Source organism: Hippoglossus hippoglossus, chromosome 3, assembly GCF_009819705.1.
Source record: "Hippoglossus hippoglossus isolate fHipHip1 chromosome 3, fHipHip1.pri, whole genome shotgun sequence".
NCBI lineage: Eukaryota > Metazoa > Chordata > Actinopteri > Pleuronectiformes > Pleuronectidae > Hippoglossus > Hippoglossus hippoglossus.
In genome coordinates, this window is record NC_047153.1 from 21,726,994 (window position 1) to 21,753,321 (window position 26,328).

Genomic DNA, 26,328 nt, shown 5'->3' on the forward strand with positions numbered 1-26,328 from the left:
GGGTCCATGTCAGATTGGAAACATGACTGAAGCACCACCTCCTCTACTCATGTGGTGCTATTTACAGAGTGCTGTAATCATGTGATTTTAATATCCTGAGATCCCAAAATGAAATGTTCATATTCATATTTTAGTGCAACCATCAATTCACAACCCTTATATTCAATTTATAACAGACGCCTGTACTCGTTTTAAACCAGCCCTGTTTGAAATGGCCTGTGTTAATGCTGGTTGCAGCTTTCTTTCCGAAACTATAGAAGTGGCCTACAGTGATTGAGCTGCAACAACTAAAGACCTGCTGCAGGACTCAGTCCACAGAACCATGAAGCTGCAACACCACTGCAGCACAAAGAGTTGTTCACCTGTTTATTCAATGTTCAGTGAAGTGCGTGAGTACACAGAACCCAAAACTGGAGAATTAGTTGTCATTGCCGTTGTAGTGAAGGCTCTGCTGTTGGTGTGATTGACAACGTCGCTTAAATTGGTTAGTCCCAGCTCCTGCTGCTACAGATCGCTGGTCTCCTGTTTTTCTTTAAATCATATATTATATTACTATATAGTCAATTAATATTGAACATATCAGGTGTACAAATCACATCAAATTTGACACAACTTCTATGGACCCTTAACAATAGACATGCCAAGTGTGAAGCCAATAAGAGAAATGGTTCTGGAGATATGCGCTCCACATTCAGACAGAGATTTTTATTAGATAGAAAAAGCAGTAAAATTATACATTTTTAAATTTGAAACCATTTATTGTTTGGCATGTGCTGCATGATACCTATTACTAAAATGTTCTGTACAGTGACTTTTTGGATACTGAAATAGTTTTAGCACTGTTCTTTTTTTAATCTTGGTATGATAAACTGAGACCCGCTCTACAGGATCAGAGTGTCACTCCTGTAGGCTAACAGAATAGTGCACTACTGTAGGATATGTTAGTGTGGTATAGACCTCTGAATAACTCTGTTAATCTGTTGGATTCTCTCATCTCCACATTGAAACTCTATATTACCCAGCGAGAAGTTCTCTTTACACCACGATCTAAAACATTGTGAGCTGGAATAGGTTAGTCATTATTCAAATCCCCCCTGAGGACCCCAACCCCCACCTCCTCTCTTGTCTCAGGCATGTTAAGAACCATTATCACAGGAAGAGAATTACATTTCCCCCAGATTGGGGCCACAAAATGGCTGCGCATGTGACTGTGCATATACAGGGTGTATACGCCGCCTGCCACTCCAGCCTGCTGTAAGCCAAAAGAAAGCAAAATAGATAATCTCATTCATTTGTAGGTGATGTGTGATCCATGTTGTCTCGCATACTTTGGAGAAAACTCGCTGATCCTTTTGAGGAATTCTCATCTCTTGTTTTTTTTTAAAACAGTATGCTGTTAATATCATCCAGAGTGGGATAACCAAGGAACGCTCTGTTGTTGTCCGTTGCCGGTGATGAAATCAGAGTTGCCCAGCAGGGACCTGCATATAAGCAGCATGTTGTGGCATGCCACTCCCTAATGGCTTTAGGAGGAAATGGCAACGGGGCTCTGCACCCCCTCCCCTTTAAATCTCCAATTAACACTTAGCAATTAAACACAGCTCTTTGGGGAATAGTTAATAAGAAGCCCGAAACTGATTGTATGAGGGTGAAGAGGCTCTAGAGATCTTTTGTTCCCCCACTTTAAACCTCCAATCAAGACCTGTGTAAATACAGTAAATAGTCATCAGAGGGAGACTGTGTTTGCACATGACAGAGTTGTCCCTGTCTCTCTAAGAGGGACAGAGATGTATTAATGCTGCCAGCAACAATCAAGGCCTTACAAACCCCTATGATGTAAAAGATGTAGGTCTCTTTCACAATAGCGACAACTTGGCAGCGCCTTGTGGGGGCTAAGTCATGATTTCCCCCTGTACTATCAACCAAAGGACACAGCTGTCAACAAGTTGAGTAGCTTAAGTCAGATTCTGCCTTACAGTAACAGCCGTTCTCATTAGTGGGGACCTGACTGATGGCATTACTGTAAACCCTGTTACATTCCCCTTTCCTCTCTGTCTGCCACACAACTTTTACTGCTGACTTAAGGCCTGTTGACGTGCCCCAGAGGGACTCTATACCGCTCTTTGAATGCACCACCAAAACCAAATCCAAAGTGCAGCCAAGGTCAATGAACTGTCTATTTAATGTCCCATAAAAATTGATGCTTCCTACAAAAGGAAATCCCCTTGCTTAAGCGAGGGTCGACCATAGTTACCACGGACTGTACTGTTTATAAAGATGGATGACTTGTCTCCACCTCCTCCCACTATCCAGACATTAAGCCAAACAATCCTAGATATGAATGCTGTCATCTTGTGTATTTGAAGCCAGTCTGCACAGTAGGAATCAGGGCATAGAGCCGCCTTATCTCGGTCTCGCCGATACACATGCTTGACCTATCGCTAGTCAGTCTCAGCTGTCAATCATGACATATCAACCGTTTGTTATAGCATCATATAACTAATTAAAACCAAACCAGAAAAATGAACATACATCAGTGTGATAAGAGATACCTAAAATGACAGGAATCATCTTTGAGAAAAATGCATTTGACTTGTTCTTTGACTTTTTAGTTTAATCCATCTCCTATCCGCTAACACTTTTAGGGGAGCTGTCATGTCGTCCATCTTTATATTCAGTCTATAATAGTGACCATTAACCTTTCAAACTCTTATCTACCCATGGCCTAGTTATTGATAGCATCATAAAGAATACATCACTAAAATATTGATAATGATAGATACTATCTCTAGCATTGGCAGGAAAAGGTACAATGACAGTAAACGAAAAACCCTTATGATTCCCATACATGGCCATTGAAGTCATAGAATGTATAAGAAAAGTATAATGTTAATGTGTAAGTGTACAGTGTGTTAATGCCATTCTTTCCAACAATTATTGCCGATAGGAAGTATGCAGTGAAAACAAGACAGAGTCCATGTCATGCTTACAATGGCGATGCTAACATGATGATTGTTTTACCATGTTCTCCATTTTAGTTTAGCTTGTACTAAAACTATACACTATACTATTAACACTAAAGTCAAATGTATTAGGTCATCATTCATTTTGCAGAGATCTGGTCATAAAATTAAGTACAAGACAATTTTAACCTCACTGTGGCCCAAAAGAAAAAAATTCAGGAGCAACAAGGGGTTAGGGTTAGGGTCAATACAATTCACAGTGGGTGGAAAATGAATGCCTTTATCAAATCTCATGGCAGTTTCTCCAAAAGTTCAGACTGACTGACATTCTGCTCCCTGGAGCCACTAGGACAGCTAAAAACCTTGATGCCATTTCACACAGCAAAGGCAATTTCTAGGACTTGGCTATTGGCTGGTACCTGTCTTAATGTAGCGTTATAAACACTGCTGAATATAAGGGGACGGCTACTGCCAGTGTTCAAACTGTTCTGATTCCTGTTTAATGTTTACAGTTGTGAGTTCACACATTTTAGAGTTGAGGGAGCCTCATTATATGAGCCCTACCTTTTGACCATGCGGTGCAAAGTTGGGGAGAAGGAGACAGAACAGTGGAGAAAAATAAATATTTAGAAAGTATAATTAAGTGGCTGACATCTCTGTTGGGGAATGAATTATTCATCTATTATTTGGTAAAAAAAATTTGCATCTGCTTGGAGAGCTGCATGAGAGAGAGGGGAATTGGGAGAGAAAAAAGCATGATAAAAGAGCAGGGGGATGGAGAGGAAAAAAAGAGTATGAATGGGAAACACACCAAAGATGGATACGTGAGAGAAGGATGAAAACTGAGAAGAGAGGAAGGATTTTTTTCAATTGAATATTGTGGACAGAGCTACAGAGTTCAGTGGGCCAACTATGCTGCTACTAAAATATGGCCAAGGCTGCAAGCTAATAGGCTAACCTACATACACAAAAATGTAATGTAATGTACTTAAAGGACAGTAAGTTAATGTAAGGTTCTTAACCTTGACAGGTCACTAGTTTGTGCATCACAAATATTCATCATTTTATGCATAAAAATTGACTGCAAAGTCAAAACCAAGATTTAATCAAACACTTTCATTTCACATATACACTTATATAAGTATGACAGAGTATTACTGCAACTTAAAGTAATAAAGTCGAGAATCAAATATATATAAAGAAAAAAATGAATTTTACTTTATATGTCCCTCTTACTCCATCTAAGAAAAGAATACCATTACCACTTATTTATTTAGTTTTATACTATGTTGTGGTTTTGGATGGGTTATATTATATCTATACACACAACATTACACATTGGGCTGCTGTGATGACAATGGTAGTTTTTCTGATTGGGATACTTGTTGTTCCAGTCCAGCAACAAGCTACGCAGCTAGTCTGGCTGTGTCCAACGTTAGCAAAAGCTTTTACCAACAACCTCACTTATGACTTCCACCAGGGAAGTTATGTTTTCACCCATGTCCGTTTGTTTGTTTGTTTGTGATGGAGATTATATCAATACAGCTAAACAGATTTCCCTCAAACTTGGTGAAAGCATGTAGTATGAGTCAGGGAAGAACCCATTGCATTTTTCAAATGTCTTTAACAGGGAATTTTTTCAGCAATTTAGTTCTCAGAGAATAATTCATGGATCTTGATGAAAAAATCGGACATGTTTAGCGGACTAATATTTATGTGCAATTTTGTGCAGATCCAAATAAAAATCTGGATCCCGTGAATTTAAATGTGGTTTCATAAGGGGAAGGTTGGGCCTTGGATGAGGTTCTAGTCAACAAATTATATCTTGTTGTGTAAAAACAACTAGTTGAGGTTTTGCTGGATTTATGCAAGGATTTTTTTGGCAAGGCACAGTCACTTCATGGAGTCTTGCTGGCACTTGGAGGTTGCCAGACTCGACTAATTGCCTGGCGAGTGCTCTGTTGCCTGAGCTTTAGAGCTGCTGGTTGGTATAATGTGTTAATGTTCTAACTCATGCTGAGCACCTTGTTGACTGCTTGCCATTACCTTACAGATAGGGAAATATATTTCCAAAAATAGTGAACCCAAGGAAAGAAAGATAGAATTCCATGGGTTTCCTTGGCTTCTCTTAAATATTGAGCAGCCCCCCCCTGCATCCTGACCCCCCTGGTTGTTAGAGAGCAGTGAGGGAGGCTCCTTAATGCTGACTGTGATTTGATTTAGCAGAGCAGGGATCTTCCTGGTGGTGGTTTGATGGTGGCTGTGCCACAATAAGATGATTTCCTGTAACAGTGGGTGTTATCAGCTCATCACAGCATCAGGAGAGCACCGTCCCAATCAGCCCCTCCTCTGAGACTCATCAGTAATTAGTAAAAATGAAATGCCTTCAATGAGACACTGATCTACTGTAAGCAGTGCAGTTGCACTCATCACAATATAAAAGAAATGATCTTGCATTTATTCCTTTGACAAATGCTCTTTCATGTTGGGAGAATCAAATCGTAACATGCTATAAAGCTCAGGATAAATGGTTCTATTAGATGTTATGACAATATTACTTTCCTTTTTTTCCATGATCGTTTAAAAAAAAAAAAAAAAAAAACGTTCTGAGGGAGATGATAATTCCATGCCTTTGAAATAGAATGCCCTGGCATGTCTAATGCAGGAGACATAAAGACATTAGATAAGATGCAAAATGTGGGTTACATCTGTCATCTTCACCCTGGTATCACACACACATGCACCATCTTCACTGAAACACTTGGCAGCCAATGGACGTCTGCAGCCGTTTTTCTGGAGTAGAGGAGCAACAGTTATTGTCTGTGGAAGGATTTTTTTTTTCATCATCAGATCAGTAAATGCTCACTTTTATGCCAAGAGGATTGTGGGGGATAAAAACTGAAACTCTCACCCTAGTGGATATCTTAAAGCTGCTTTCCACATCTTATTCCTGCATTTAAATTGTCCAATACTTCACTTGACATTCCTAAGAATTGAACTCATATTTTAGGTATAAACCACTGAGTCATTTCTCAGTGTTGGACATACAGTATAATATAATCTAACCCTATCTGCTGAATTATGGCATGTACAGTATGTGCATGTGTTATTTATATTATATACTCTTGCAGTACAGCCCGTCCAATATGGATTTCTTTGGGGGACCGATGGCAATACTGATATTAGGGAGCAAATATTTTGTCGTTGCGATGCTAACAATGCACTAAAAACGGGATTACCAGCATAGACATGCAAAAGTGTGCAGCTAACTGTCACAATAAAGGTAGCGGCCTCATCAGCACGCACTCTGACTCCAGACTGTTTTCTCAGTCTGTGAGGGACTCGAACAGCTCTGGTCAAACACAGACAAACTAAAACCCACCTGATGGGGGGGTGAACGTCTGGGCTGCATAAAGGACGTTTGTGTGGGCCAGTGCAAAGGTAGATGATGTTACCTACAGAGCCTTGACCCGACGTGATCTTAGCCCTCACCTCTGGATATTTTATAGCACAAAATTTTAACTCTGGTATGTGTTTCCGTCCAGCTCCACACACGTCCCATGATTCACAGGAAGTGTGACAGCCTTCCTGCTCTCACAGAAAACAGTCGGACAACGTATGAGGCAGCTGTCCTTATTTACTGTGCTATATTTCCACAAGATCAGCCTTTTGATGACTCCCCCCCAAGATCTGTAGTGACTAGGTTAGTGGAGTCGGATAACAAAGGAGACATCTGAGGTCAGCCATGTCACTGAGGGGTGAGGCCACTGGCAGCGTAGAAATGGTGATCAAAGAGCACCTCCAGCGTTGCCCTATGAATGGTTAATTTCCTCTTTTCCTTTTTTCTCTCTTACTCTAGCGGTCAAGGATTCTACCTGTTATTATTCCCGAGGTGCTCTCCGTGTGCTTTGATCTGCGTCTCTGCTTTCAGTGCGGTAGAATCAGTGAGAGGCCATATGACACACATTTTTGATACATTTGTTTTAAACAAACAGCATGAAGACTGAAGGATGCAAACACACACTGCACTGTAAAAGAAAAGCTGTGTGTTGTTTGAGGAGCCACAGGGCTTTCTTTGTTATTAATTGCAACTCTATACCCACGTATATAAATAGGCGTTATCAGCAGGACACGTACATGTGAACACAGCATGGATATTATATTTTTCGATTATATTATGCAAATATTAATGATTTCAGCTAATTTTTTTAAGATAATTTCTCAGTAATTCTCAGGAATCCTGTAAAACACCTGAAGTGCATATTTTGTATCCTTTCCTGTATCCGGTTATTTTTGTCAATTTAAGTATTATTTGGTTTAATTTATGATGTCAAACCTGCTGTATGAATACACACACACACACACACACACACACACACACACACGTAGATACATGCATTCACACAGCTCTCTCGTTATCACATTTATTTTGTATTGCACTTTTTTCAACTTACCGTCGCCTCAAAATAAACATGCTAGGAGGTGTGTGATTGATGTGTTATAATAGACATATATGAATGTAAAGTATTTAAGTGCTTTAATAAATGTCAACTCTTCTCAAACTTATCATAGGAGCAATCGTTCTTATTAAATGTAATTTCGCAAGGAAACATACCAACACGCATATCCTGTCTGGTTCTTCCTTGAAATGAAGTTGTGTCCACACTACATGTAGAGACAGTACTGTTGGTTAATTTCCACATACCGGAACTCGGTCTAAGGGTCCGAAACTTCAGACTTTTCATTGTTATTTGTACCAAAAAAGTTAGCGAATACAATAGCTGAACTGACAACACACTGAAGTCAGGTGCTCGCCCATCTACAAACCATTCTTTGTCAAGTATAGATAGACGTAGCCCACATATGTGATGACGACAGGATGCAGGTTATTCAAAAGTCTTTGTTTAGTCTTTAAACCAAAAATCACAGATCAAATATAAACAATGTAACAAAGACATGAACCTTCAGACTTTCAGGTGTGGAACGGTCTTCAGACACGCACCCATCTCCATTTCCTTGCGTGTCTCACCTCAGTGCCAGCTGTTCTCTGTGGCCAGGTATTTGTGCTACAGCGCCACGGCCTGTTAGTAACCTCATTGCTTTGTGTCTCTGTGTCCCTGCAGTACAAACAGGTGGAGCAGTACATGTCCTTCCATAAACTACCGGCAGATATGAGGCAGAGAATCCACGACTACTACGAGCACCGTTACCAGGGCAAGATGTTCGACGAGGAGAGCATCCTGGGAGAGCTGAACGAGCCTCTCAGAGAGGTGGGATATGTGTATTCTTGTCTTGAGTCTGTATCTGCTGTGCACGTGGCCGTGATGCATTCAAAAGCCTGCGTGCTTCCTGACATTCCCCTCAGTTCAGTTCACATTCACTGACATTTTACCCTAACACATGCACAGAGTATCCAAAAAAAGAGGTTTTCGTTTGAGGCCAAATCCAAACAAGAGTAAAACTGAGAGAAGCTAAAAAAAAAAAATAATCAATTTCCATGTTGTCACTCCATTATCTCTCTAGTCTGAAATATGGCAGGTCATTTGTAAAGCTCCAGCTCTTTTCTGCTGCTCATTTTTTTTTTCTTTGCATGCTCACACAGGAAATCATCAACTTCAACTGTCGAAAGCTGGTGGCATCAATGCCTCTATTTGCCAACGCCGACCCCAACTTTGTCACCTCCATGCTCACCAAGCTGAAATTCGAGGTGTTCCAGCCGAGGGATTACATCATCAGGGAGGGCACCATCGGCAAGAAGATGTACTTTATCCAACACGGGGTTGTCAGTGTCCTCACCAAAGGCAATAAAGAGACCAAGCTGTCTGACGGCTCCTACTTCGGAGGTAAGACGAGCTAACTCTGCATCTCAAACACAAACTCAAAGGACACACACATCTTCCTGTGTGGCTTGCATCTGGCAAGGGGAATTCTGGTAATTTTTTAACCTAGGCCCTATGTTTATAATGTGGCTGTGTGAAGGTGCTTTCAGACATGCATTTAACTCTGGATAATCTCCTGACTTTAACCGAATGGGTTGTATGTGATAACACAAATGTTCTCTGTGGAGTTTCTCCCGCCAGCCTTCAAATAAAAAACTGTGGAAAATGTCTGAGTTAGCCAATGTGAGAAAACAGAAGGAGATCCTCCTGAGGATTCACAGTGTGGGCGTGTTGATGACATTTCTTACACATAACAGACCCACAGTTATAAACACTGGGCCCAGATTGAAAAATACTGGAGTTCTTCTGTAATGATATGGCCTGACATTTTACTTTGTGAGGCGACAGCATTCAGATGATTCTATTCTTGCTCTGATATCGTCATGAGCTTGAAGTTGTATGTTCTGCAGAGCTCTGTCACCTCACTTAAAATTCAGCTTCATGGTTTATGCAGGACTTTTCCCTTAATTCACATCATGGTCTGTCTGGTAAATGTAGGACAAACTCAAATTAGGAGCATAGCATTTGCTGTAGTGGAAATGAAGAAATGTGTGTTCAAATGTGTCAGAAAGCTGTGAAATTACATACTATAAGAATGTTTAAGTCTAAACTCATTTAACTCATGTTACATTCTTAATCAGGGTCAGAGAATGTGTCAACTGCAGAGCTTATGAAACATTTTGCAATACTGCACTCACCAAAACGAAATGAGTGTGTCCAGTATCATTTTAGACGACACTGTGAAGTAAAGAGAAATGGTAGCAAAGCATTCAACAGCACATGACCTTCCTGAGAGTTTAATTACGCCTTGCCTGCTCAAGTCCTTCTCTTCCAGAGGGGTCAGAGGGGGGTTTCCACAGAAATAATGAAAAGATGGCAGCCAATCTATCTCCACACATGCTAAAAATAGTCAACATTTTTGACAACATGACCCCATCTCGCTCGAGGGCCTCGTTCTCCAAAAATGTTCCCTCCAAGGTCCCTTCTCAGCGAGGCAGTGCTCAAGATTCAGTCGGAGTTTGGAGTGAGCTCATAGGCTTGTTTGTGCTGCATGTCTGTGTGACAGTTTGATGTTCTGCCACTCAAAGACACTGGAGTGTGCTCTAGGTGGCAATGCCATCTAGGGCTGTCAATGAATTTGGTTATTTAATCAAATTATAATCAAAAACACATTTGATTGTGAAAATGAATATTCAGTTGTGAAAAAGCACTGCCACCGTTGCACAATGTCATGTTGAAAGTAAAATTTATTAACAACATCCATGCGATAATGATTACAGAGAGTTCACAACCCAACACGTCTGCAGACAAAATGACTCACATGCAGTCAGAGCAATTTAAAAAGCTCTGTTTGGCTAAACTTTGGATTTAGATCAGCAGCATAAATTTGTTCAACCTCGACATCCCTAAAATATGTCCTCAATGAGCATGACCTGATGTCCATAACTCCACCCAAACAGCCATGAGGTTATGTTTTCACCCCTGTCCGTGAGCAGATGACCATGAAACTTGGTGGAAGGATGGGGTATAGGTCAGGGATGAACCAATTCAATTTTGGTGGATCTGGATCAGGGGTGGATACAGGATTTTGTTTGCGCAATACAGCGTCTATCAACATTTTCCTTGACATTCATTTATTTAGAATCTGTTTATCACACACTAGTTGTTTTATCCTCATACCACATGACTGGTTTCGTCAATTTTTAATCAAACACAATCCCCAAACCCATGTTTTTGTTTTATTCACTTTTCACCAATTTTCACACCCCTAATGCAATTTTCACAATCTCAATACATAACCAGGAATGCATCCACATCTGACCTTTTTTCTCCATGCGTAAACACGTGTAGTGTAGAACAGATTTTGGAACAGAAACTGGCTTGGTTGCTTTAATCATAATCTTTTGATGTGTAATTATTTTCCCCTCCTGTGCATTATAGGCACAAGGCTTTTGACTCCATTATCCTGTGATTATCTCTGGCAGTGGCACTCCACTGGGGGTGTACGGGTGGGGGCCAGTGACATAGGCCTGGAGCCACTGGGAGTTTGTTACCAAACATGAGTTAGTCATTCATGAAATTAATTGGTGCAGGATCAGCATTGGGGGTTGTGGCACATGTGCATCTCTGTGTGCTTTTCAGTATCAGCATGCAGAAGGTCGAAAGTAATTAGTATTTTTTAAATTTCTGTGATTTTATTAATGTGCCGGAAAGCTGACATCTGCAGGTTTGAGTCCTTGTATGGGTGAGGGACGTACTTGTTACGGTGTAAGCATGAGAACAAGGAGCTGAAGCTGTCCAGTTGTTCATTTTTGTCAAGCACGCTCATCGTCAGCAGCCTCTGGTTTACAGTACAGCAAATGGCGTGCGTATGCGCTCATCAACATCTCGGCAAACTCATGTACCGTATACTCATTCATTCATAGACAACATGAATTATTTACGCAATTATATACTTAGCAGTCTACTCCAGTTTGTTAGCTGCTGGATTAGCTCGACGTGTCCTGGACGGGAGCGTCGGCTGGGCACACAGCGATCCAGTGGCGAGGGGAAATGTGATGTGACTTCAGTACTCACGCCAAGGGACACATGGACCGCTGCCAAGCCCGCTCTCTGGATGCTGCTCTGGGCTCAGAAAGAAAACACGCACCCTCCCTCCATCCCCACTCCAACCCTCCCACCCCCCTCCTGCCTCCTTATAGTTCAGTACAGAAACACTTATCGAAAAACTGCATCTCCGCCACCCTCTCATTCCCAGTCTAAACAGGTTATTGTTGTTATAGTTCATCCTGCGTCCACTCCAGTAATTGATGTGTTGCCAGTGGCAGACCGCGGCTCTCTTGTGGTTGGAGTGGAGCTCGGTGACCTAGTGGCGGCCCTGCATGCCAGTCAGAGGTGCTTATCAAAAGCTGCCTTTGATTGCACCGCTAAGATGGCTCACTTTGCCTCTGAGTGAGTGGCTTGTTGCAGCCCTGCGAGCGGGTGGCGTGAAAAGAAAGAGAGACACAGCCAGAGAGTTGGAGGCGGTGGAGTATGTTTTGACCGCACAGCAATCTCCTGTGTCATCTTTTTGGCTTTACTCTGTCTCTGATTGGTTCTCCGGCAAATGGTTGCTCTTTAAATCCATACTCTTGTTAAGTCCTGGGTTAGGGAACTAATACTCGTCCGCTCTCTGCTCGCTATCACTTTTTTTTTTTTTTACCTCTTTTCCCCTCTGAGCTCAAAATGACAGGTCTGTCAAGCTGCCAAATGACCACCCTGACTGAGTGAGTCAGTGAGAGAGGCTGGCAGCAGTGAAGGCCCAGGTAATCCTTGTGGTCCTTAACCCAGTTAACACCCCGACACCTCTTATTCTGAAGCAACTTCAGCTGAAGGTGGAGGCACGACAGCAGCTGACTGAGTGACAGAATGGGGGGTATGGTAATATATATAAGAGTCTTATATAACATGACAGGTTGGTTAGGATAGGATGATAAACGACAAAATGCTGTGCGATGTCATATGACACAAAACACTGAGATGCTGGGCTTGTTGTGAGTGAAGTGTTTTATATAACTGATCAGATGCTTGGGGCTCATGCTTTTTTTCTGATATATAAGTTACTTTATTTATATCTTTTTGTTATTACTGGGTTTTTTCATTTTTTACTCAGTTGGTTTGGATTAAAGAGTCGGTTGAATGAGTAAATCATTCACTCCGCTTCACGTGTGTCAGTTCAGCTAAATGTTAACATGCATTCCAACATGCTCATAATAACAATGTTATCATGCTGTTGTGTACTAGATTTCATGTTTACTGTGTTCAATGTGTGTTTCCAAATGGAAAATGTCATTAGTTTTAAATTCAGTCATTATAGTTGCTTGGAAATTGATTGGAAGTAAAATGTTCATCCTTTTGATGGAACTAGATGTAAAGAGAAGGGATAAGTTACTAAAAAAAATCCAAAGGGGGACCTGAATGCCTGCATCAAAATCCCATGGCTGTATATCCAATAGTTCAGATATTTCTCTCCAAAACCACAAATAAAGTTGTGAGATCATTAATCTTCTTCTTCTGGGAAACATACAGTATATTGTGCCAGTTTGACCAGTTTTTGGTGAGATTTCAGTCGGTTACAAAGTAGTGGAATTATCAACAGCCCATCATTGCCATCCTGAGGGCCATAACACCAGCGGTGCACAAACATCATCTACCAATCGAATATTTCCAGAAACCTCTGTCTGTCTCTCTGTTGGTCTGTATGTGACTTGCATAACTCGGGAACAATTAATCTTATCGGCTTCAATTTTGTCATGTGTATTGAGAGGGGCCCAAGGAAGCTCAGTGTCCAATTTGGTGAAATTTGGACATTTTAAATCTTAACAAACAGGCGAAGAGTGCTCTGTAGCTGCGTCAGCTGGGACTCATTTATGTAAGTGACGTAGATCATGACAACAGCAAGTTCACAACAATGGTGCGTTCTTGACAACAGCAACAACTAGTTGCGGTTTCTGTCTTCAGTGTCCAGCTTCCCTGAGCTTTTAATAAACAGGTGAACAGCTCTTTGTGCAGCAGCTTCAGGGTTCTGTGGACTGAGTCTTGCAGCAGGTCTTAACCTACTTTGGCTTAATTGCTGCAGGTCACTTTTACAGTTTCAGAAAGAAAACTGCAACCAGCATTAACAAAGGCCAAGTAAACAGGAGACCGTACTAGTGTTATAAATAGAACAATGGAAATGCCAACAATAACTTTAAATAAAATAAGTTAGCAAGTCTTTTGAATTCAAGACTTCAAACTAAAAATGAGCTTAATTTGCATTTGCACGTACTACATGTTCTGATCCGTGAATGTTGGTTTACTGTGTTTTTGTCCCTCACTAACATAAACATCTAACTTCTTACCTATTCAGAGGGTGAAAAAAGACAATGAGAAATGACGGGCGCCCAGCGTCCGCTGCTGTGCTGAAACACACCAGATATCCTCTACCTGCCTGTGCATGCTAGCCTAACGGAAGGTGTTTGCGTAGCTATGCAAATGCTGGGAGGGAGTTATCATGACATGTCACGGGGAATCAGGCAGCCTACTGCGGATGCTTCAAAGGTTAGAGAGTGTGCGCTCCGTGGGCTGTGGGCAGTGTCAGGGAGGGAGATGGGAGCTGACAGAAGGACTCAGAATCCAGGTGAGCTTTGCCAGACCAGGCTGCAGGACACAGATACTTCATCACAAACCAGGCAGCCCTGCTCATACTCATTAATTCACATCCATGCACGGTCATAAGCAGGGAGAAAGGCAACCAAACACACACACACTCAGTGACATATAGACAGAGGCACACACAGACTTAAACTTATTTAAATGCACTTTCAAAGGCCAGTATTTGCACATGTATACATAAAATCAGCCAATAATGTTAATGTTGCTATCATTGGAAAGTTATACAGAGAGAAATAAACATTAAGGACCCTTATTTTATATTCACTTTTGATTAAATTCAATCTTAAAGGAAAGGCTTTCAGCTTGGTCTATAGAATACACACTGAAATCTTGCGTACAAATTGAGAGCTGTTGCAAGGGACTCTGGGTGAATCATCTATCAAATAATTCCAGATCAATATGTCTGTTTGTAGAACGTATGTTTCAAGAGAACAGTTCATCTTACCGGCTTCAACTTGGTGTATGTGTTTTCAAGGGCCCTAGGAAGTATGTTGATTAGGTGTCATTTGAACATGTGATATAATCAATGTTGATAAACCTTAAATAACCACAGTGCTCTGTAGCGGCAGTAGCTAGGACTCATCAGCAACAACATCTCTAGTTGAGTGTTCTTCGTACTGAGTCAAGCTTCACCAAACATGGAAGAAACAAGTAAACAGCTCTTTGTGCATCAGCTTCAGGGTTCTGTGCACTGAGTCCTGTAGTCTGTCCTAAATTTCTTCAGCTCAATTACTGCAGGTCACTTTTTCAGTTTCCGAAATAGAACTGCAACCAGCATTAACACAGGGCAAGAAAACAGCCCATTCCAAACAGGCGGGTTTAGAACAGGCACAGCACTAGTCTTTCTAATAAGAGCCCAGGTCATAAAGGCTGTACCAGAAAAAAACTGTCATTTTACTCTTCCCTCCTCAGAGCTAAAATAACAGTTGTTATTCAAATTAAATGACTGCATTGTCACTTAAATGTGAAAGAGAAACACATCGTGGCTATGATAAAGATGAGTTTTCATTTTAGACAATATGACAGTATTGTGTCTACCTCACTAACTTTCCAAACACAGTTGTAGGAGCACATATCGTTGCTGAGCCAGATAAACTCAAAGCAGAACAGGAAAGTACAAAAACACATCTCATTCTCAGCCAGATATCAGTACACCGGTTATCTTGTATCATGCTTTGCTAATTTGAGCTAACAAAGCCCACAATTTTGGGCTGCTTATGAGTCATCTCTTTGTCACTGAGGACCACACAGGAATGAATGATTGTAGAAGCGGCTGCTGGGTTTGAGGAGAAAACATCCACATCTTATAGAATACAGGCAGAGCTACACCAACAAAGCCCATTCTGTGATTTCATGCAGGATTTGGGGAGCGCTTCACTGAGTCACAGGAGATGTGAATAAGCAGTGGGAGCAGAGAATTCACAAATATATTGAATGTAAGTCTCAAACCATCCACAAAAAATGTCTTGAACTGAACAGTGAAGTATACAGAAGTTTGCATCTCACTCAGCAGGATGACAGTTTTATATTTTGAATATTGGAGTATAGTGTCCAGTATTACACAAATAAATATGGGCTATATACATAATAAATATCCCAAAAAATAAGGATAAATACATGTGTGAATTGCAATAACCGGTATTCTTAAGCGCTTTGAGTGGTCATCAAGACTAGAAAAGATGTAATTTATTATTACATTTAATTTAATATATAAATACAAACCATTTATGTTTTAAGTTGTTTCAGTTTTTCTGTTTCTGTGCCAAAATACATTTATGAAGCCTACTGTATATATTTACCTCTGCTAAAGAGGTCATGATTTCATCCTTGTTTTTTGTTTGTTAGTTAGAAGCATTACAATAAAGGATGTGGTATGGGTCAGGGAAGAAGCCAGCAAATCTTGGTGAGAACATAGAGGGTGAGAACCAGATCAGTGAGCGCTTTTTTCAACAAGCTTGTTTAGTACAGAATCAAACAAACATTTGCACATAATTCTGCCCTATTTTAATCCACTTTTACCAAAAACAAGACACTTTATTTGGACCCACATTTTTCTTGACTACTGATGTTAAAGTTCCAGATATTCAGGACAGTGTTGATCTTCAGAGCAGCCGCCTGCATTTAGCCCCTCTGCACTCAGAGATGTCCACTAATCTCTTATTGTGTAGCTTGAGGCGGGTTGCAGACCCAAACCCTGCCATGGATTTTTTTTTCTCTTTCTGTGCTCGTCGTTCAGATGGCACTGCTAAGTGTCTGGGCTTCACTTGCTTTCTGCAAAGACAGTTAGATGAGGCCAGAGAGCTCACTGCAGCTCATCGCCTCATCTTGGCAGTATTGGCTTCATCCAGAAAGCCACGGGACAAGAGGATTTAATACAGAGCCGCTATGCTCCTCTCCAGAGGGGATTACTGGAGCAGTGCTGCGGGAAATGGACCCCCAGCACAGCTACAACCGGGGCTGCCCCCTCCAGCACACACTTAAGAGCGCGCACACACAAACACATGTGCCAACACACAGTGTGCATACAAACACAGGCAGGCGAGCACTGTGTTTTATCTTTCACATCCACACAGCTTTCTGAGTTAACCCAGGCATTGTCCATTCACCCATGCTCTCTCTCGCTCTCTCACCCACATGCACTCACAAACAGGAGCACACTACATATGATGTTGTTCTTATGCTTCATACCTATTCCTCCCTCACTGCCCTGTCACATCATACATACACTCTTTATCTGTTACCCGATCTCAATTTTCAAACCATTGAGCACAATCATAACCATTTCACACTCACTGACCAGAAGAGTACAAAGTACTATACAATTTAATGCCATGCAGTCACTGTGTCGTGAATGCTCCGTACTCTATGTGGACATTGTGGAAAATTTTGCATGAATTTTTTACAGAAGAGTTTGGCAGTCAATACTAAATTCATGTAGAGGTTTTGTTATTATTTCAATATAAGCTCTGCTTTTAAGGAAGATGAGCGGAGATGATGACCAACTTCATGACATCATACTCTTCACTGTCATCGTGCCAACATACAAACACTGCGTGCAATTCTACCTAAAGCAGACGCCCACGTGAAATATAAACACAATATCCACATTTTCTACAGTAGATGGAAAATGTCTTGGAGGGTAAAACAGAATTAAAAGGCAATTTAGAGAAAGACAGTGAGGGTAGAGGGTCAAACATGCATGAGATTTCTGGAGATAAGTTGGATAAAAAGATTCTTCAAAATTTTGATTTGATGTATGCTAAAGGGACTGAAAGTAGAAAAGTGAATTATCTGTGTGTGTGTGTGTGAGAGAGAGAGAGAGAGAGAGAGAGAGAGAGAGAGAGATGGAAATAGTTTCTGAGAAAGAAGGAGTGTGATAGCGAAGACAGGAAGTGAGGGTGGAGGATGAGCTGAAAGCTGAAGAGAAAAGACATTAGGGGATGTGTACAAACACACAAAGTAGTTAATACATGCGTCATTGTCACTTAACCCCTGTCCATATAAATACACACATATACAATATATATACATTACCTCCATCTAAGTGTATTCATATACTTTAGACATAATGTGTGTATATATAGAAGATCTAGCCTATATTTTCACCATCACCTCTCCCATACTGCGCTCATGAATAAAATACTGGCATGCATACGCACATATATAGTACGTTTACATCCATCTGTGTACGCACACATACACACGTTCACACTGGCTCTCATATAGACACATCATACTTGTGCATAGCCGACGTGCTGCCACACACACACCATGTCTCTGTGACAGAGCTGTACAACAGTGCAGCTTGTTAAATGGAGCATTATTTCCCTGTGCAGACATGAGGGCTGGCAGGCCTCTAAGCTCTGAAAATGGCATTAAGTGCTGCTGCGATGGATTACTGAAAAGTTGTTGTTTTTAATGCTAAAAAATGAAACTGCTCTAGATTTCACTTATTTGAGAAAGATCTTTTTTATTGGGTCATACTGAAGAAAAATAAAGAGATACAACCATACACTTTAGATCATGTCGAAAGAGGGAAAGGTAAATTGTGTTATTATTAACTATGGGGAAATTGTGGGTCTTATGTTACTGTGTTGTCATTAAGTACCAGGCTAGAATCTTTTGTTGACCACAGCAGTAGTGGTCCAGTAGCAGTACCCCATATATGTGGATGGAAATGTGGCCAGGACATCATTTACATTTGTTTGAGATTTTAAGTGAGTACGAATAAGTGACTATGAGGGGCCCTACAATGAACCACCACTCAGCTCGGGGTTCGTCTACCCTGTTGCAACACTCCTGCGCATTTTGTGACTGTTTTTATCTCTTGACGTTTGAGCATGTGTCTGTCACAGAGAAATGTATTGTTTTATCACCAGTATAATTGTTTTTAAAATTCAAATACAAGTGGGCTTCTGGATTTAACCCCACGACGTAACCCTGTCTTCTTTTTTTTTTTGCTATGTTTTGTTGCAGAGATTTGTTTGCTGACGCGGGGTAGAAGGACAGCCAGCGTGCGAGCGGACACATACTGTCGCCTGTACTCACTGTCTGTCGACAACTTCAATGAGGTGCTGGAGGAGTATCCTATGATGAGAAGGGCCTTTGAAACTGTTGCACTAGACAGACTGGACCGTATTGGTAAGAAAATGATCTTTAAAAAGATGATGTATGATTGAAATCTTTAATATGCTGTAAACTGTAAAGACCATAAAGAATACAAGAATATAATTTATGTTTACATTTAATAAACGCTTATTATTAATCTAATTTCACATAGTCACCATATGGCTGGGTAGATTTAACCAGTGGAGAATACCAATAGAATTACTGTACCTTTGTTTTCTTTTCCGAGGGTGTGTTTAGCTCGGCATTCTGAAATGAGTAGAGCAAACAACGCCTGAAATTACTTTCAAAGTCATCTTCATATAAATATGTTGATAGACCTGTGGTTTTGAAATCCCTGTGTGACTTTCCCTACATATACAATTGACTTTCTCTCCATATCCATCACTGTTCCCAGGCTCAGCAGATGAAAAATTCACAATGAAAGGCACGCCTGTATCATCACTCAGCCATCACTGCATGCTCTGTTTTATCCTCAGCTATGTTTAGAATGGAAGATAGAGGAATTGCTTTAGGGAGTCTCTTTGTCGAAAATGGCTGCTTTGAAAAGATGTGGTGGGCTGATAGGCGTGCTTCTGTGAGATGGTCTCCTGCGTACTTCCATGCTGCCGAGCATGCTCATGTACAACCCTCTTCCCTTTATAAAGTAACTCACAAAGCACTGAAATTAATTATTGTCTTGATGGACTGTGCACAATCTGACTGGAGGAATGCAGGTGATAAAGGGTCAGGTGGTGCAGAGGTCAAGCTCAATGTACAGTAGGTACAATAGCTCACAGCAATGCTTCTGCTAATCTGCCACGAGTCATAAGAGAAAATGGGGAGATTGATCCGGGTCTAATTGCATTTACAATATCTTCAGGTTTCGTGGCCTAAATTGAAAATGGCAGTCATGTGAATTAACCCCATCACTGCTCATGTGGCCATTCAACAATGACTAATGGACTTTGTGGTCGAAGTTGGACACATTTCTCTGGAAGGTTTGTTAGCAGTTAGTATGACTGTTATAATGATGTAACTCCAACCTGTCTCTTTGACCATGAGGACTTGGTTTTCATGTGCATGTGCCTCAATAATGGAAATGAAGGAGTACAAGATATTAGGGGCAAACATTTCTTAAAATTGTGAAAAGAAACTGTATCCTGATGATGGATTATTCCAAGGAAACTTTTGCATTTTATAGCAATATGGTTTCAGGTTGATCCTGGATTATTTTTTTCTTTTATGTTTCCCTTTTGAGATTAACAACCAACAACAGAAGAGAAAATATGACATCAATAGATATATGCCGACTTGTTATATTTCCTCCGCTTACGCTCTATCCCAGGCTGAACCTGCACCTTGTGGTACAATGTTTGCTTTATGTTTTGTCTCTGTTACCGAGGGAATCACAGTAACAGCTATTTAAACAAACATTGCCTACACCTTAGGCTGTCAGGCATTCTGAACGTCTGTCTCAGGGTAGTTACTGTATCCCCCGCCTATCTTTTGTTGTTTCTCTTATTCTGTGCTCTTTCATGCTTTGTCTTTGCCATTCTGCTCCATCCCTCTGTCTCTTTCTGAAAAATATTTTCCTCCCTTTTCCCACTTGTGATTTTCATATATATTTATTTTCTTTATTTTCTATCTTTGTGTGTGAGGATGCTCTATTAGAAAGGGTTTCTGGAAAATAGGGTGCTTATTCGAGTACACCAATATGTCAACCTGGTTCTAACTGCCAAGGAGATTTATGCTCCTGCTCTTTTTATCTGTCTTTTATCTAACCTGTCACTTTGTGTCTGTTTTTGTCTCTGTGTGCTTTTGAAGGCAAGAAAAATTCCATCCTGCAGCATAAGGTTCAACACGACCTCAGCTCTGGTGTACTCAACTACCAGGAGAATGAGATCATCCAGCAGATTGTGCAGCACGATAGGGACATGGCGCACTGTGCCCACCTCATGCAGAACGCCCCACCCCAGACGCCTCCCTCGCCAACTCCTGTCATCTGGGCCCCCCTCATCCAGGCCCCTCTCCAAGCAGCAGCTGCCACCGCCTCAGTAGCCATTGCACTGACACACCATTCCCACCTCCCGCCAACACTCTTCAGGCCTCCGGTTTCTGTTCTGGGGTCCCTAAAGGACCCTCCCAGTCGATTCAAGAAGTTCCATGCATTTGTTCCTTCATCCACAACACCTGGCTCTGCTAAGGACTCCCCCTCTAGCACACCCTCTAAACTGCACACTGGGGTGGACATGCCATTGTTGGCCTCTTTTCAGGCCCAACAAATGACTTCAGTTTCAGGGGCAACTGGCTCTCGCCAACAGGCTTCAGGTAGCACAGGCCAGCAAGGACCTAGTAGGGGTGGATCTTGTTCAAGTGGAGGAGGGGTGTCTGCCCTCCCTTTTGGACCTTACTCATCCTCTGGATCACCCTCATCTAGTATGGCCCAGCTGCACCCACAGCCACAGCATCAACAGCCCTTTCGCTCCAGCACTCCACCTCTTTCAAACCTCTTCCACCAGGGATCTACAGGTGGAAGCACAGGGTCAGGAATAAGTGGAGGGGCAGTTGGAGCCTGTGGTGGTGCCACAGGATGGTCTACAGGTGGAGTGGTAGGAGGTTCTGTGGAAGATGCCACTGGGGGAGACCCTCCTTGGGCTGGAGAGGAATTTGTAACTGGAACAACAGAAGCTACTCTTGAAGGGCACTTTGGTTTGGGAGGAGCTACTGGTGGGTCAGTAGGAGGGATCTCAGGGGAATCATTGGGAGGGATCTCTGATGGGTCAGTGGGTGCTGCTTATGGCAGGTTAGCAGGTGGAGCATCAGGTGGGTCAATGGGGGGCATTACTTGTGGGCCAATAGGAGATGCAGCCAGGAGATCAATGGGAGGGGTATCTAGAGGATCAGTAGCAGGGGCCACTGGAGAATTATTTGTAGTGACGTCCACTGGAGGATCATTTGGGGGAACCTCTAGTGGATCGATAGGAATGGTAGGGAATCCTGGTGGATCGTTAGGAAAGGCTTCCAGTGGATCAGCAACTACATCAACTAGCCATACAGGAGGAGGGTTGAGTGCGACAGGGGGAGGGGTAATTGGAGGATATATTGGCAGAGCAGCAGGAGGGGCAGTAGGGGGTCATATTGGAGGGGCTATAGCTAGTCCTGGAGGAGTGGCTTCTGTTGGAATTACAGCTGGACATATTGGTTCCTCCCGTTGTCAGAGTCCTATATCTACTGGCTCATCCAGCCCTATGCCTGGGCAGCTTCTCCATAGCCAGCCACCTCCAAAGCCCCCTCAGGTGGCTCCGCTGCAGCAGTTTGCTGGGGGAGGCAGGACTACCAGTGGCTTAAACCTCTTCCATTCCCCTACACAAGGCTCCCCATCCTCCAGCAGAGGACAGCCCAGCCTGCAGCCTGCTGAGGGCTCCCCATCTTCCCTCAGCCATTTTAGCATTTCAGGCCTCCAGTCTGGCTTTCTTCCACACCAGATATCCCTAGAGAGGTCTGCCCTGGCCTCACTGGCCCAGTATGGTTCAGCAAACGCCTCCCCCTGCCTTACCCCAGTGGCGCCCAGCCCTACTATTCAAAGCCCAGTGGCTGGCAGGACTTTCCACTACAGTGACCCCTCCAGTACCACAGGATCCCACAGTTCGCTGCTGATGCCTCAGTCATCTGTCCCTTCACAGCATCCCAGTCAGCCACAAACAACAGGGAGAGATTCTCCACTGGGTCGCTTTTCTGAGGACCTAAAGCTTTTATCCAGCTTACACCCATCTCTGCCCCAGGAGGTTGCCCAGGCCTTCGGCCACCAATCTCCTCACTCCTCGGTGGAAACTGGATATTACCCCTCACCCTTTTCCTCACCCACTCTTATGCCCAAACCCTGTAGCTCAGTGCTAGGACACATGACTCCTCCAATCCAGATGTCTCCAGGGCACCCTCACCAGACTCAGTCCCCGGAGACCTCCTCGGCTTTGCTTCTACGGAGGGGCTCATCCACCTACTCATCGGATCTAGAACCTCAAACTGTCCGCTCTAAACTCCCTTCCAATTTGTGAGGATTGATCACACCCTCCTGTGCTCCTCAAAACTAGATCACATGCAAACCCTCCATGTGTGGCTCTCTTTTCTTTGTGTCTTTAGACTTCACTGTGTTCCACCTCTCATTTTACCAAGATCTTGAATTTACTGTGATTTGAAAGATACTTTACTGGGTAACTTGGAGCTCTAGAATAGTTATTTGTTTTATGCTTTATTTTGTTTTTTATTTATACACAATGTATATAGATAGAGATATATTTAAATGATAAGTTAATCAAGGGACTAGGAGGGTGTGAAAAATAATCTCCATTTAAAGGACAGTAATTTTCTTTATTTCTTTAACTATGCCAAATTCATCTTTTGATGTTTGGGAAGATAATTCAATGGACTACACAATAGTACTCTTTTTTTCTGCAGGAACCTATGCACTAATACCTGCATGTGTAAAGGCTTTTTGTGTGTTTCAAAAAATGATCTACATTTTTAGATAAAACAACATGCTTCGAGACAGGCTGACTCTTGTACCATCTCATTTAGGGTCACATATTGTTGATCCTTAAATGTATCTATTAGATTGTACTTATTTATCCTCTGTGTAAACGTTTCAAAATCTTATGGGAGATGGAGAAGAGACGTTAGGAAACCAAAAAGACTTTTCCTGTGGGGTAATAATTCACCTCCTCTTGGCCCATCGATCATTATTTTATACCAGTTTATCATAATACAGTTTTTTGAAGCAGGGCGGGAGGGGTTCGGTGATATACCCTCAATCGTAATATTCAGACATAACAGCATGTGAGCAACTGGCTTTCCGCAGAGTTGTCAACTACGTCCTAACAAGCTCACATTGTCTTCCAAGCTCATGCCACTAATGTGTGTGGAAAGCATGTGTTGTTTTTCTTCCTGACTGTGCAACTGTTAATATGCGAGTGTTGGTGAGGGAAAAAAAGTGTGAGAATCAGTGGGACAGTCGGATGCGGGGCAAGACTTTTCCCCAGATCATCAAAAGGTTCTTTTTTCCTTTTTCACTCAATAACGTCCATTGACCACATGGGGTTTGTTGTAGCTCTCAGACAGTTCAAAATCAACTGAAATATAAAATAGAGTTTTTGTCATTCAGCAAACACACTACACAAACTGCAATGTCAAAGAAAGTCCATCATATGTTGTCCTGTAACTGCTACAGTATATGGTCAAGTCAACATAGACATGTGTCCTCACTGAAGGGTAGTACTGAGTCTGAGATGTTGAATGTATGTACATTTTGGGTTGCTAAAAGGCAGTACTGCAACTATGGTACCACAACTTCAAATGTCATTGGTCCAACGTTTTCATCAGCAGCCAAAGTGTCCTTTAGCAAGACACAGGACCACTACCAACAAAACAGTTTTAAACCAATCTGGATATGTGACTCAGTAGGTTGCCGCTTACCCCTACTTTTTACTGTAGAAGCTCCATAGCATACTACTACTGTGCCGCTGCTGTAATGCTAATAGAAACCCCATTATTCAAAATCAGACCTCTGTTGCGCTTGTGTTGCTGCAGGTAACAATGCATTGATATACTGTGCATAACATACAAGGAGCAAACATGAAAGATGAGACAAGAAAATGCCCTTCATGTGTATTCATCTAAATTCTGGTGACACCATCAAGAAAAGTGCACACACAGGAGAATAAGGTATCACTTGACTCCCAAAGGAGAGGAGGAGTAGTGATATGCCTCCACATGTTTGTCTGTAGCTCATCACGGAGACAGACCCAGGTTCCACTAGGAGACAGCTGAGTCCCTAACTCAGTCACAGCACTCAGCTACAGCAGCCTAATTTAACAAGACAAGTCTGTAATCCCTGACCCGAACAGGCTATCACGGAGTCACGTGCAGAGGTGCACAGTGACCACGCTCTCCCCCTCATTACATTTCCCAGAAGTCCCTATAATAAGGTATAGCAATACACACGACATGGCACTCACCTGCAGGCATGCACATTTACAGACATGCACACCATTACAAGAGCATACAGTGACTGCTCCTGTAAAAAAAAAAAAAAAAAAAAAACATTCAATACCAATCCACATGTTGTGAAAATATATTTGACTGGATTTATTAGCAAGCAAATGAATGGCTGAGAGATTTTCCACTTTCTTGTTGCATTCACACCACCCAGGCCAGTTTATTTGGCCAGTAGCTCATATACCAATTTTATAATAAGCGATTTTATGTTCATTTTTTGTTGAAGATGTACATAACTACATGGTCTGGCAGATTTAGGATATAATTATTTAAGAACATTACATATTTATAATTTATTACATCCATTTCCAATTGTGTTTTCAGCAACACTGTTGGTGATGTGTAATGATGATGATTAGAATGTTAATGCTATTTGCGTACAATTTTTCAGATAACAGGTCAAATGTCAATGTCATTATCTGATGTCGGGATCATTTAAAAAATAACAAAAAACCCAATTCATCAACAGCCCCGAATTTCACAGAATATAAAATTTAATTAAAACAATTATAAGCACGTGGAGTCAGAATTCAATGGTGACCTAGACTTCAGATGTAATAAAACAGATACATCATAACATGCCTCTATACTGCTCGTGTGGTGTCATCCAAGTGTCTGCAAGCCCGACTCAAAACCAGGTCATTTACACCGTGTTTTCATTTACAGCCAAAAAGTCCACCGGAACTGGCTAAGCTAGCGGACGTTAGCACGTCCGTAAGGGCGTCTAGTAGGAAGATATCAGAGACATTTAGGCTTAAAACATGTAGTGAATGACCTAGTTTCAAGTAGAATTTGAATGTCGGGGCTTGCGAACACTCGGATGACACCACACGAGCAGTATGGAGGCATGTTGTGTTTTTTCTATTGTTTGTTATTACGCCTGAAGTCTAGGTCACCATTGACTTCAATTGTATTGGATTCTGCTCTAACAAAGTTTACCCCTGAGACTCCAGAAGTGTTATGTGGACTCAAATACTTCACCCACCCCTCCATTGGCATAGTGGTGAATAGATGAGTGAATTTTCATTGAACTTTACCTTTAAGAGCTGACACAGAATTAGACGGGCAAAGTTAGAGGAAGAGTTCGGATTATTTGGTTTATCGTTTGAGAATTTTTGCATTAGAACAATCTGCCATCGGAAAGGCTCTAAGATACATTTTAAGTTGGCCTCACGCCTCATGTTAGAAAACCCGGGACTCTTCAGACCACCACCAGAGGGCCGGGAGGGACAGGGCTCTGTGATGGAAAGTGAGAAGAGGAAAGTGTTGTACCTTGAGAATACTGATCGTCTGTGCACAGCCTAGGCGTTTAAACCTCGGTCTTCCTGTACCTGCCAGCCTTGCACTGAACTGATGCAGACAGACTGCGTCGCCTCGCACATCAGGAAATGTCCCCTATTTTCTCCTCACTATATGACCATATAGACGTGTAGAGTCAGAGTTTGAAGCCAATCTGTGAGACGTAGGTGGAGATGTGAGAAGACATCGATGCACTGAGGGAATGATGTAGTCAGACACGGGGTAGGCGGGCAAACATGCCACCCCATGGGGTACTCATGCTGGCGGGGTACTTG

General features: G+C 42.0%; 1 protein-coding gene across 1 annotated transcript in view; it reads left to right on the plus strand.

The window, feature by feature from the left end:
* Window positions 1-24,298, plus strand: part of hcn4 (hyperpolarization activated cyclic nucleotide-gated potassium channel 4) — a 73,856-nt gene extending 49,558 nt beyond the window's left edge. Inside the window, exons 5-8 of the mRNA XM_034581344.1 lie at window positions 8,087-8,233; window positions 8,566-8,806; window positions 18,572-18,736; window positions 20,528-24,298. Of these exons, the coding sequence (XP_034437235.1) occupies window positions 8,087-8,233; window positions 8,566-8,806; window positions 18,572-18,736; window positions 20,528-22,758 (2,784 nt within the window). The 3' untranslated portion in view covers window positions 22,759-24,298. The remainder of the gene's footprint in view (window positions 1-8,086; window positions 8,234-8,565; window positions 8,807-18,571; window positions 18,737-20,527) is intronic.
* The last annotated feature ends 2,030 nt before the right edge of the window (window positions 24,299-26,328 follow it).